Source organism: Gopherus evgoodei, chromosome 5, assembly GCF_007399415.2.
Source record: "Gopherus evgoodei ecotype Sinaloan lineage chromosome 5, rGopEvg1_v1.p, whole genome shotgun sequence".
Classification (NCBI taxonomy): Eukaryota; Metazoa; Chordata; order Testudines; family Testudinidae; genus Gopherus; species Gopherus evgoodei.
The window spans coordinates 49,594,236-49,606,487 of record NC_044326.1 but is presented as its reverse complement, the minus strand read 5'-3'; the positions used below and the strand labels follow the sequence as shown (position 1 = coordinate 49,606,487).

The 12,252-nt window shown below is 41.9% G+C and overlaps 2 protein-coding genes and 1 long non-coding RNA gene across 4 annotated transcripts in view; 2 read left to right on the top strand and 1 right to left on the bottom strand.

Moving 5' to 3' along the window:
- The window catches only part of LOC115651897, a 35,823-nt gene extending 34,188 nt beyond the window's left edge, over positions 1–1,635 (top strand). Inside the window, exon 4 of the long non-coding RNA XR_004000483.1 lies at positions 1,499–1,635. This is a non-coding gene — a long non-coding RNA (uncharacterized LOC115651897). The remainder of the gene's footprint in view (positions 1–1,498) is intronic.
- The window catches only part of GABRB1 (gamma-aminobutyric acid type A receptor beta1 subunit), a 273,995-nt gene extending 270,918 nt beyond the window's left edge, over positions 1–3,077 (bottom strand). Inside the window, exon 1 of the mRNA XM_030563170.1 lies at positions 2,559–3,077. Coding sequence (XP_030419030.1) covers positions 2,559–2,633 — 75 coding nt within the window. The 5' untranslated portion in view covers positions 2,634–3,077. The remainder of the gene's footprint in view (positions 1–2,558) is intronic.
- A 2,204-nt stretch (positions 3,078–5,281) lies between these two features.
- LOC115651895 (gamma-aminobutyric acid receptor subunit alpha-2) overlaps positions 5,282–12,252 on the top strand; it is a 328,838-nt gene continuing 321,867 nt past the window's right edge. The window contains exons 1-2 of one of the 2 annotated variants that reach the window (XM_030563163.1): positions 5,282–5,906; positions 6,117–6,235. In XM_030563163.1, coding sequence (XP_030419023.1) covers positions 5,824–5,906; positions 6,117–6,235 — 202 coding nt within the window. In that variant the 5' untranslated portion in view covers positions 5,282–5,823. The remainder of the gene's footprint in view (positions 5,907–6,116; positions 6,236–12,252) is intronic. The other variant, XM_030563162.1, reaches the window with a different exon arrangement.

The window sequence follows — 12,252 nt, the reverse complement described above, 5'->3', positions numbered from 1 at the left end:
GGAGGTACACCTCTACCTTGACATAACACTGTCCTCGGGAGCCAAAAAATCTTACCGTGTTATAGGTGAAACCACGTTATATTGAACTTGCTTTGATCCACTGGAGTGTGCAGCCTCCTATTCCCCCCCCCCCATGTGGGTGAGGGATGTGCTGGCTATGGCTTCACGCCTCCCTCATTGGCCTGGGATGGCGAACCACGGCCAGTGGGAGCTGCAATTGGCCAAACCTGCTGACGTGGCAGGTAAACAAACTGGCCCGGGCCGCCTGGTGAGCTGAGTGCCAGAGGTTGCCAACCCCTGCTCTACCTGTATGTATGCTGGTGAAAGTGAAGGCTGGAGGGCTTTGTAGCTTGTCACAGCAGTACAGCGAGAAAGGAAGCCCAGGCTAGGGGGTCAGAGGGCTCAGTGGTACCCCAGTTCCACGTGGCACCCTGGGGGGAACCTGTCACAGTTATGTTACTTGATGAACTAACACCAAACGTTCACTTATTTTGTTTTTCCTCCATCTGTTCACCTTTTCAATATTTTCTCAGCCTGATATTTTTACAGTCAATGCCCCTAAGGTATGCTACATTGGAGCTGGAGGTGCATTTTCCAGCTTGGATAGATATACCTGCAATAGCTCTGATCAAAAGTAGCCCACTGAAAATAGAGGTGCAGCTCCAGCAGCTGAGTGGGCTAGATGCCCCAAGTATGATCCTGTCCAACCTCTCTGCCCCCTGCAGCCCCCACCAGCATACTTTAAAACAAGATTGTTCCTTTGCCACTTTTTTCTAGCCACTGTTGCTATTGGCAATGACATTACAAGTACCTTTCACTTCCTTTTAGAAATGTGTGTAATGCCATTCCAAACAGCAACCACCAGATGCTAATGAAGAGCAGATTGGCTTGTGTATTGTCTGAGAATGTAGTGTATTACTCCTGTGGCATGTTTAGTCTTTGCCACTGGGATTACATGAGTTCCGTTCTAAAAGCTAAACTGCTCAGTTCTTTATTGTTCATTGGGCCACTACAAAAATCTAATTTATAGAGTCTGTTTGCATTACAGACTCTTCAAATGTTTTTTTTCTTTAGAAAAAAACATGAAGTATTTTTACATCTAGTGTCAAAGCATTCATGGCATTATTAAATGAGTCTATTGTCCTTTAGAACAATGATGGTATAATTCAAAAGAAGATTTGGTTTTAGTATATTTGATCGACAATATCCATTTATATGCAGGTAGATTTCTATGTGTCTTTTTAATAATTAAAATCACATCTACCTACTTTACTCTTCAAGAGCAGTAAACATTTATAAATATTAAAATAAGGAATCTAAATTATTCAGCACAGCTTTTACACCTGCTGCTTTGCTAAACTTTACAGTTTTGAATCCCCAGTAGCCAGGAAATGTAGATGTAATGGGTCTGATTATCAGTTTGGACAGCCCTGCTTGGGACTGGAGAGAGGAAAGGGTGGCTTTAACATAGTTTTGTGTCTCCCCACATTTCAAACAGCTTCAGACCACAAGGAATATGCAGCAGCTGTGAATAACCAGACTGCAGCAGCAGCGAGGCTATTTTCCTTTCCTGTTGGCTGCAGCCCACCATATCATGTGGATCAAAGTGGAGGGGATGGCACAGAAGAATTTCTTTACATCAGGACCAGCTCCATTGGCTTTATGGACCTTTGAGGCCATCAGTGCATTGTAATAGAATTACTGTGCTACCCGGGTGAGGGGGTGTTTCTTGTCATGGCACACTCAGAGATACAGCCCCGTAAGGATATGGCTTCTCCCAGATGGAAAAGGCCCTAGTCTCAGGGTCAAAGGGAAAGTATTCTGATACCAGCAGGAGGGTAGCTGCCTTTGTACCCTCTTCCAGTAATATAGATATAGTTCTGTTGTTCACTGAACATGTGCCTCCGTCATCGTTCCAGAGACAGCACCTGGCTGTGCTAACCCACCACAAGCAAACAGAGACTTCATATTATAGTAACATAAATGGACCATAAACAGTATGGCCAGTCCCAACTGTTCAAGGATCATGAGTAAGCCCTTATTAAAATAGTGAGTTTTAATAATAATAAGAAATAATTCTTTTGATTTGCCTTCTGGTTTTTATGTCTGCAGGAGGCATTCAGGTCATAGTTTCAGGCTCTTCTCTGCAACAACAAGGGGTTGAAACTTTCTTTTTCCATGTTTTAATGAAAGCTGAGATTCTCATGTAATCATTTGCTTCCATGAGCTGAGGCTTTAAGGGGAAAAAAACAACTATTGTGAGACTTGCAGTAAAACTACAAGAGTGGGCTGTACTCCATAATGCAACAATTGGGTCTAAGGTTTTCATGGCAGGTTGAATTGTACTCCCAGGGCTCTACTCATTATATGCTGTGTATGCCCCAAGAGCATCTCAATCCGTACAGCTGGATGTCCTTTCTCTACTGCTGTTCTATCATCCCCTCTGGGAGCCAGGGCCAGTGGCAGAGTAGAAAAGCAGGGGCGAGGGCTGGACGTTCTACCAGAATGCATAGGTGTGCAAGAAGAATAAGGATAATTCTCAGCTCATCTGTACTTACTTTCAGATTCACCAAGGCAGCTGTAGCATGGGCTTGTCCCTGAAGAATTGTTGCTGTCTTGAAGCTGTCAGCCATCTACCCCATCCTACCACAGCGTAAGAAGCTGCAGCGGGTTTGTTACTGTTGCTCTGGGCAACAGAAATTTATGATACTTTTCACATTATAACTGAGCAGCCCTTAAAGGGCAATATGGTATATTGAGCAGATGTTCACCTGATTCCTCATCCTAACCATGTCCCCCTCAACTCAGGCTAAATGAAACTGATATGCCTCTGTGACAAGGTCTGCCTTATACTGAGAAAGTATCCTCAAATGACCAGATTATTCTGCAAGATTTTCCAGGGAAGCCCAGGGGCAGGAGATATGACTTCCAATCCCCCTCTGCCACTGAGGACAAAAATGTGAGCTGCCCCTGCATGGGTGTGCAGGGAACTGTAAAAGTAGGGACAGAGTACCAGAGCAATCCTTGTGCACAGGAACTGTGCTGTCCTTGCTCCTTCCATGGAGCAAATTGCCCAAATGGAGGCGGTAGGTGGTGGGTAAAAGGGGCTGGGAATGGGCCTAATGCCAGCAAAACTTCCCTGTAAAAATTAACTTAAAGGTTTAAGTTAATGTAAGAAGAAAAGACTTGGATGGAGGAGAGACAACATTGGAAGCTGGGGGATGGAGACTAGGAATGGAGGTCTACAAGTCTTTGACTTTGAGAACTTTTTTGGCCAAAAATTGGCAATCCCTAGCAGTGACCACTGTCATAAGTCTTGTTCCAGCTGTGGTTGTGGCTTTAGCCGAGCTTATACACAAAGCTCACAGTTCTCCTCCTTAAACATCCACATTTTCACTGCTGGCAAGAACCGCAGAAACCCAATTAAAGTCAGCAACAATGGAGTTGTTTTGCATTTGCACAAAAAAGGATTCCCCATCACTGTTACAGGATGCTGAAGAAGTGTGTGTTAAAATAAGTGATACTACAAAACGCTCTTGTTAATATCACACCTCAGAGTAAAATATATTGGGCTGACTTCATTCCTGGCGTAAGTGCTGTGAATTAGTAGGAATTCTGAGTGAGGGCAAAGCTGGGGCCATTGAATACTACATCTTTACATAGAGATTTTTGCTGTGCCTTAGGAGGAAGGATGAGCTTGTGGCTAAAGATCTAGAAAGGAACTCAGAAGATCTGAGTTAAATTCTTGGCGCCGATGCAAATATCCTGCATGACTCTGGTCAAATAACTCAAATTTTCTGTTTTCATCTGTAAAATGGGGATAATACTTCCTTTCTCCCACTCTTGATCTGTCCTGTCTATTTACCGTGTGAGCTCTTCATGGCAAGAACTGTCTCTTACTATTTGTATGTACTCCCTCATGCACAATGAGGCCCTGATTTCAGTTTCTTATAATGTGTAATAATTAATTTAATTTACAATGTCTATTACATATTAAGCAACATACAAAATATGGTATAGAGAAAAAAACCCTGAAGGGAAGCTTCTTGCATTTCACCCTTTGAAACTGCCAGAAAGCAGACTAAGAATTTGCACAACCTTAAAGAGGACCTTCCTAGATGGAGTCTTATGAAAGATAAATAGATTTCAAGCACAGCTTTAATTGTTTTTCAAAGGAGTAAGAAAGGGCACCTTCCTTGGAGCAAATTCTGAAGTACAATCAGGAAGATTTCAAGTGTAGAGCAGTTTTAAAGATAATCAGGTGCCATTTCAATGGTTGTAGAATTTGTAGCAAGTAATGAATAAAGCCCTTCTCTCGCAGGCTCGGCAGTACAATAGCATTTGAGTCAATTACAATATCTGCTCTATATACTCCAGCACAATGAAATTCAGAATCCTCATTAAGATTTATATGCACTCTAGTTTCCAAATACAAACAACTCGACAGTACACTGCATCAGAAGAACAAGTTGATATTCATAGTAAACACTTTCAGTGTGACTGAGAAAAAGGAAGGGGGCGGGGGAGACACCTTGTAACCCAACAACCTCTGATTGAGTAGTAACATTTCAAAAGGGATCTCTCTGTAACTGGTGTATAATCCCTTTGTACTTAATATAATGGAAATGATTTAGGTCATCACAGCTGGTGTCATCATTATGGAGAAAAAAAAACCCAAACCAACCAACCACAAAACAACCAGCCCTTGAATGTGCAAGCTATCAGCTCTCTGTGCGGCATCTCCGGGTTTCTATCCAAGGGTAATTAGCTCTGTTGCATCCATTTTGGGTGTGCACTGTTTTGAACACTAGCTACAATTCCCTTCCCCCCCCCCCTTATTTTATACCACGATCTACGTGGGAAAAAGTCTCCTTCTTTCAAACCTCCTACACCCAGGAAATACATGCGCCAGGCTTTCATTTCTTTGTGGCTGGTGGGTTTGTTTCTCCCCCACCCCTTCCTAAGAAAGAAAAGACAGTCGAGACAAATGAAGACTTCATCACCATGATCATCACCAGGACAGCTGGGGAGAGAGCCACCAGGGGAAGAGATGGGGACGTCTCACAGCAAGTCTGCGTCATTCTGGGAGACAGGGTTTCAAAGAAGTGAAATTATTTGTCACTAGCAGGCAACAAGGTATAATGCCCCAAAAGGGAATGGGGGTGTGTTTTCAGGTGGGAGTGGAATTGCTGAGGAAAGGGGGGTGTCTTCAAACAGACTATTCTTGGTTTTCTCTCGCCACTTACTGGCTGTGCCCTTCCCCTCTCCAGTATAAAATTAACACTTGGCAGGGGGGCGAGGCGTTAACCCTTTAATACCCCACCCCAGAGCCGTAGTGTGAAGGAACTAGAGAGAAAGGGAGGGAGAAGACTCCCCCGCACCCCGTTTCTGCCTTGTAGTTGCCACGTTTGATCCTCCCTCTCCTGTGGCGCTTGCAATGGAGCCGGGCCGCCTGGCTCCATGTGATCGAGTCGAACCCCCTCTTGCGAGGGACTAGCAGGGGCGGGACGACGGGGCAGAGGGAGGAGCAGGTGGGGAGCGGGAGCCTGTTGCCCCCTCGAGAGTTAGAGGCTCGGCAGCCTCGCCCAGCCGCCTGGATGTGCAAAGCGCCCGGCGACACGGCAGCCACGAGATGTAGCTTGGCAGGGAAACCAGCGGCGCGAGCAAACAGGTCCCCCCACCCCCACACTTGTTCCTTGTGCCTGTCCCTGCCGGTTGCTCTGGGGCGGGCTGCCCCCTCCCCGCCAGCGGCTGGGGTGTCTCCTCCGGACAAGGCACTGAGTGACGGGGGACGCGGCCAGGCTTGAAGAATGGCATGCAAAGATGGTTTCTGCCAAGGAGCTAGTGATCGCGATGTCCTCGGGTCTCTCCATCACCCTCCTGCACTTCCTGTGCCTGGCGACCTGGTGAGTACCCCCGAGCCCGCGGATCCAGGCCACCTTGCATCGCCGCCACCTGCCCTTTGACTGATTCCCGGCGCGGCTGGCTTTGAACCTTGCTTCTGACCCGGGGCAGGGGAAGGGGTGGTGGTGAAGACAACCCATCCTGACCACTGGCTGATCCTACCCCCCCCTTTCGCATCAACAATGATAATGGCTTGTCTGTTCCCCCTGCAGTGTCACCGAGCCTCCGGGACAGATCAAAAAGGAGGAGAAATTATGGCCGGAGAATTTTACAAGCATCCTGAACAGTCTCCTGGATGGTTATGACAACAGGCTGCGTCCTGGATTTGGGGGTATGGTTACTGTGCACGGTCCCTCCTGTCTGTCAGTCTGCCTGTGTGTCTGTCTGTGGGGAGAAATAGGTATGCTTTGTGCGTTTAAAAAAGAAACAAACATAAGTAATGATCCTGATTGTTATTGACAAATGATAATGTGAAAATACCCCTCCTGCTCCTCCCGCCCAAAAATATTATCCCTCAGAAGTGAGGAGAAGCTAAACCAGTGGGAGCAAGGAGAGCAAAAAAGCTGGAACTACTTGGATCCTGCCAAATCCTGCTTGTTTTTGATTCCCAAATCGTACCATCAAAATAAAGAGGAAGTCGAGCACCTACTGCACCAAAAGAATCTGGACTCTGGAGCAGAAGTGTCATAGATGCCCAAGTCCAGCATGTGGGTCCTGACAAATTTAGGCAGCAATAGCCCAAATTCCACTGCATAGAACCAGTTTAGCTATACTGAGTGTGCCAAAAATTTCAGCATAACAACGCTCAAAGATTCAGATCTGTCACCTGAATGCTGCTGGATCCTGCTAATTTTTAGCCCCCATCTCCCAAGTTCCACTGCTTAACACAGAATGGGTTTAGCTGCTCCCACTGCTCTACAAATATTTTGAGCCGAACATATATTGGCACAATGGGGGTGTGAAAATATGTATCTAACTCCTGAATCCAGCTGGATTTTGGCAATTTTGGGCCCCAAGATGCTATATGTACAATCTAAATAGAAACCAGCATAGCTACTCCTACTTCACTGACAAATCTGGACCCTGATGCATCTGCTCAAATAGTACTGGGAAAAAAATACGAATTAGATATCAGACCCTGTCAATTTTTATCTGAAATACCTCAATTTTTGCCTTTTCTTTAGAACAATATTTAGCTGGCTCCATGTATTGAATCTGGGTTTTTGTGGCACAATTGTTCCAGGAAGTATCTGGGGCCAGGGTTTTTTTTCTGGTGCTACAGGAGAAGCTAGACAGTGTGTTCTCTCTTTTGATGGTACAATTTGGGAGCTAGGGACCAAAAACAATCAGGATCCAGGTAAATCCAGCTTTTACTTTTTCCTGGAATGAGGGTATTAAAATGTAGGCTTGGGGAAAAGAAAAATGACACCGCATCTCTGGTGATGCACCAGGTTGACAAAGACAGTCCTGGGGCTGCTACTCATCAGATTTGAAAGAGGGCTTTATGTAGGCTTGTTCTGTGAAATACTTTGCTCCTGTCCTGTTATACCTTCTTCTTACACTTGATACATCTACACAAGTTAAAGCACTCCATACACACACCAAATAATATGCACACATGCACGACTCTACCATACAATAAAAACACACACAGCACCATAAATCATTGTTTGTTTATTTTAGATGTCTTTTACCTTATGGAGTGGGCTTTCTATTAGCTAGGCTTAGGACATTAGGTGTAAATAAAGTTAATCTTGTTAAAGTACCGGTGAGGATAATTTACACAGATGATCTTTTGCAGTTTGACTCTCCTAAAGACAGATTACTCTTCTGCAGGTTTGTTTCAGAGGGATGTGCTGTGAAAAAGATTTTGTCATTCTTTTTTGAACACACAGTTGTTAAGCATGTAAAAATATGCTTTAATTGGAGTATTTGAATGTCTAAGATGAGTGCAGAATGCTGAATCTGTAACCCAATATACAGTTTATGGAGATTTTATATTTGCAGCTTATTGTCTAAATACAGAATAATTAAAAACATGTTATTGGCTTTTTAAAAATTCTAGCAGGAAGCAAAAGAGAATTGTATTCTCCTTCTCACCTCCCAACTACAAATGTAAATAAATAGTTGAGGTTTTGCAGGTGAAAGAAAAACCCAGAGTTGAGATTGAAAAATGTATTTTTGGTGAATATTTTAAAATATGAGGACTAGACTGCTTGTTGTTTCTTCCAGTAGCTAACTTTAAAACTCAAAGGTGAGTGGTTTAATTTTATAAAGCTTATAAGTAATACATGAAAAATACACTTTAATTTTTTAAGAAGATGTCTTTAGTTGCAAAAGTTACCTTCACCTGAACTGGCAAGAATCGCTTTTAGCATAAAGTAATGCATATAAATGTTGAGGTTTGAATCTTTGACAGAACTCAGAGTAATAGCAGATGATTAATCATTAAAATATTTACTTCCTCAGTCATGTTTTTTCTTGTATTCTGGTCTTTGTTGATAAATATTTATGGTAAATGTGATTCATATTTTAAAAGTGGGTCATTCACCAATGAATGCATAGTAAACAAGTGTCACAGAGGACAGCAAGTGTCACAAGGGAAAAGTACAGTATGTTTCAGTAATGTCAAAGTTATGTCACATGCTGACGAACAACATCATATTCAGTGCTGAAGCTTATTTACCACCCATAGCTCTTGCAGCTCCAGACAAGGCCCAGGAACTTATTTCCCTGGCATTATTATGACTTTAGTTTTATACACCCAAACTCAATGGAGTTATTTCTGATTTACACTAGTGTAAGTGAGATTAGAATCAGATTCAGGAGGCTAGCCATAATTTTTGAATTTTTCTGGCATATGCCAGCTTTGCCACAATAACAATTTGTGAAAAATTCTACATGCACAGGCAAAATGGGAAAGTTTTTTTTTTGGCGGGGGGGGGGGAGGGGAATGATTGCATAAAAACGGGATAGCTCCAGCTCCTATAAAACTGAATGGAAAATACTTTAATAGGAATTGGATCAAACCTAATATGGATCCAAATTCTCAAAATTAGCATTAATTAGCACAGTTGTTGGCAGTAACAGAAGTGAGGCTGAATGAGCATAGAGATAAACTACCATCTTACTTGTGGGACTGCTTCTAAGTGTATGGGATTGAACCTCATGTAAAACTGGGGATGGGGAAGCTATTGCCAATTCTGTATCAGTTCTGTGGATAAATGGAGGAATCAGGTCTCCCATGCAAGTCAAGCTGGTGCCATTCATTAACAGTCAACCAAATTAATAAAACAAATACGAACCCCAAAACTTGCCTGGTTACTGTGCATTGTGAGTTTGACAGTTATTGCACACAAAAATAGACATTTTCATGAAAAAGGCCATGATATCTATGAAATAATTTTTAAATTTTAGAAGGCTGTTTTCAGAATAGTAGTAGTATAGATTTTGGAAGAGTGGAATAACCTGATGAATAGCAACATAAAACTAAATCGATAGCATGGCTTTAGTTTTTCCAAAACTTAAAAGGGCAATTTTGTAGAAGAAAGCTGTGAAGTATAATCAGGAAGATTTCTAGTGTACAACTGTTTTGAAGATAATCAGGTGGTGTTTCAGGAGTGGGAAAATATGTAGAGACTAATGAATAAAATATTGCTCAGTGAGGTTTGGAAGTATACTATAGTAGAATTCAAGTCAATTACACTATCTGCAATATGTGTATTCCATTACACTGCACTCAGTATTCTCATTACAATTTACAATGCACCCTACTTTCCAGATCAAAACATTACAATGCACTGGATCAGAAGAGCATGGAGTTTACAGTAAATACCTGTGATGTAGTTACAAAAAGAAAGTTATGATTTTGCATATATCATCCTCATCTGTTGCAAAATTGCAAAAGCATTACCAAAAATGGTAATCCTGCCACAAAATTTTCAGAAGCAAAAATCAGTTAGAGCACCAGTTCTAGCCACAATGTGAATTTGCAGCTTGTTTGTTTCCTTTATTTTATCATAATAGAAAAGGAAAAAAGAAATTTTCTATAAACAACTATAACACCTGTATTTTCTCTGTGTGTTCACATTTGACTGGTGATCTTGTACTAAATTAATATAATTAAAAGTGATTTTTAAAGGTATATTATTTACCTGAGTAAATATATAGTGCCTGAATCTGGTCTCATGTATACTGGTTTAATGCAACTCCATGGACTTTAAAGGAGTTACTCCTGATTTACACCAGTGCAAGTGATATCCCAATTAGGGTCATACTTTCATATGTGTATATATATAAACACATGCTTTTTGGTGTGTTTGTTTTCTTAATGGATTGTATGGTCCCTTAGAACTTGCAGAGTTTCTCAGGCAAACACGGTAAGCCTGCTCCTGTTCCTACTGAAGTACGAAGAATGCTGGCTGTTGCATTTAATGGGAACAGGATCAGCACAAGTCTGTATTTTTGTACATTTGCTGAGTCTGAAAGCACTACTATTGAGAAAGTAAACTCAAATGGCTCTTTCTTTAGGGTAAGGCCCATGTATAGCATTTGATCTTTGGCATAACCCCTATGGTAAGTTAATGGGAGTTGTGTGCACAGATGTAGGCAAGTAGGTATTATGACCCTAGGGAGTTGATTGTGCTTTGAAGGCACACATCCCAGCACAAGTGGTAGTGCAGAGCTGAAAGTCCCAGTGGCAACCCATGGAGTGTCAATAATTCCTGGAGCATGGGGGAGTCTAGCTGGTACCCCACCCTCTTTGAGGTTGCAGCATATGCTTCCTTCCCACATTACGCCAGATCCACTGGCTCTTTAGGAGGTCAACTGGGGCCATGATCCCTTTTGCTATTCACTTTGGGGAGGCTAGTGCTGATGGAGTTGTTTGCTTGGAGCAGTCAATGAGTTTAGGGCAGGGAAATGAATTGCCACTATACCCAATCTCAGTGAGGACATGCAAAGGGCAGAGAAGTTTCCTGGAAACCTTAAATCTCCACCTGCACTATGCACCCAGATAGGATTGGCACAGCTGAGCTCTGCACTCAGATACTCTTTTAGCCATGAATGGCATGGAGAAGGCAAATGGGGCCCTCCTGTTTACCCACTCTCATAACACAGGAGCAAAGGCACATTCAATGAAGCTGAAAGGCAGCAAATTCAAAATGAATAAAAGGAAATCTTTTTATATGAAATATACAACTAGCCTGTGGAAGCCATTGTGACCAGATAGCATTGAGTCTGAGGGCTTAGTACAATTCAGAAAAATAGACCTTTATAATGAGAATGAGAATAAGTTCAGTGACAGAAGATATAATTAAAACATGAAAATGGATATAATGGATGCATCAGGGCATAAGCTAACCACTGACTGACTGGGGTTGGGAAGAAACTGTAGGCAAATTATTCCTTAATTTTCCATTACAAGTATTGGTGTTGTTTGTTTTTTTGTAAACCTTCTTCTGAAGCATCTGGTACTAGAGAAAGCCAGAGACCAGGATACTGGACTTGATTGACCACTGGTCTGATCTGGTGAGGGAAGTCATATATTCTTACAAAGTAAACTTTTGATCTGCTAGACATGGTAGGAAATTTCATGATTCATATAAATGCCCAGCCTGTGTTTAATCCCATATTATGCAATCTTTAGCTGCTGTTGCAAATTGACTCTGACTAAACCTTAATGGGCTAGTTTTGCTTTCAACTGTCACCGCACTACACTAGTAATTCAGTCTCAATCTATTGATTATTGACCCAGGGGATTAGGACAACACTTATGCCACAGACAGACACTGACTGTGACTATTTCAAAGTGAGGATTTCTTTAAGGAGAGTTACATCACTAAAAATATTATACGTCCCTTTTTTAAAATTACTGGTGAAGCTATATAATTAACCTCTATGTGAAATTATCATGTAAAATAAACATGGGATCCAGTTTGAACATGATTAATATTTTTCCTTAAAAATCACTGATATTTCATAGACTAATGAAATACATGTTAGATTTAAAAGCAAATTTTGTTAAAAATTATAGATGTGATTAATTCCATCACCCCTTAATTTAACATGTAGTTCTAGTGTGAAAAGTAATGATGCAAAAGTAGCCTCTTTTTATTCAACAGATCCACTCCTCTATGTATCAGTGTTTTTTTGCATACATGACTAGCAAAACTATGTATGTATTGTTTTTTTCCTGTTAGCCCTGATGTAGCTGACAGAGCTGATGCAGCTAAAAGGGAATAAGATGGATTCTACGCCTTTTTGTTCATAATCTACAGAATTGTTTACTAATTTCTAATGAGCTACACCTGTATAAGCTAGCGGAAGATAATGGGTTTACAAAGGTGT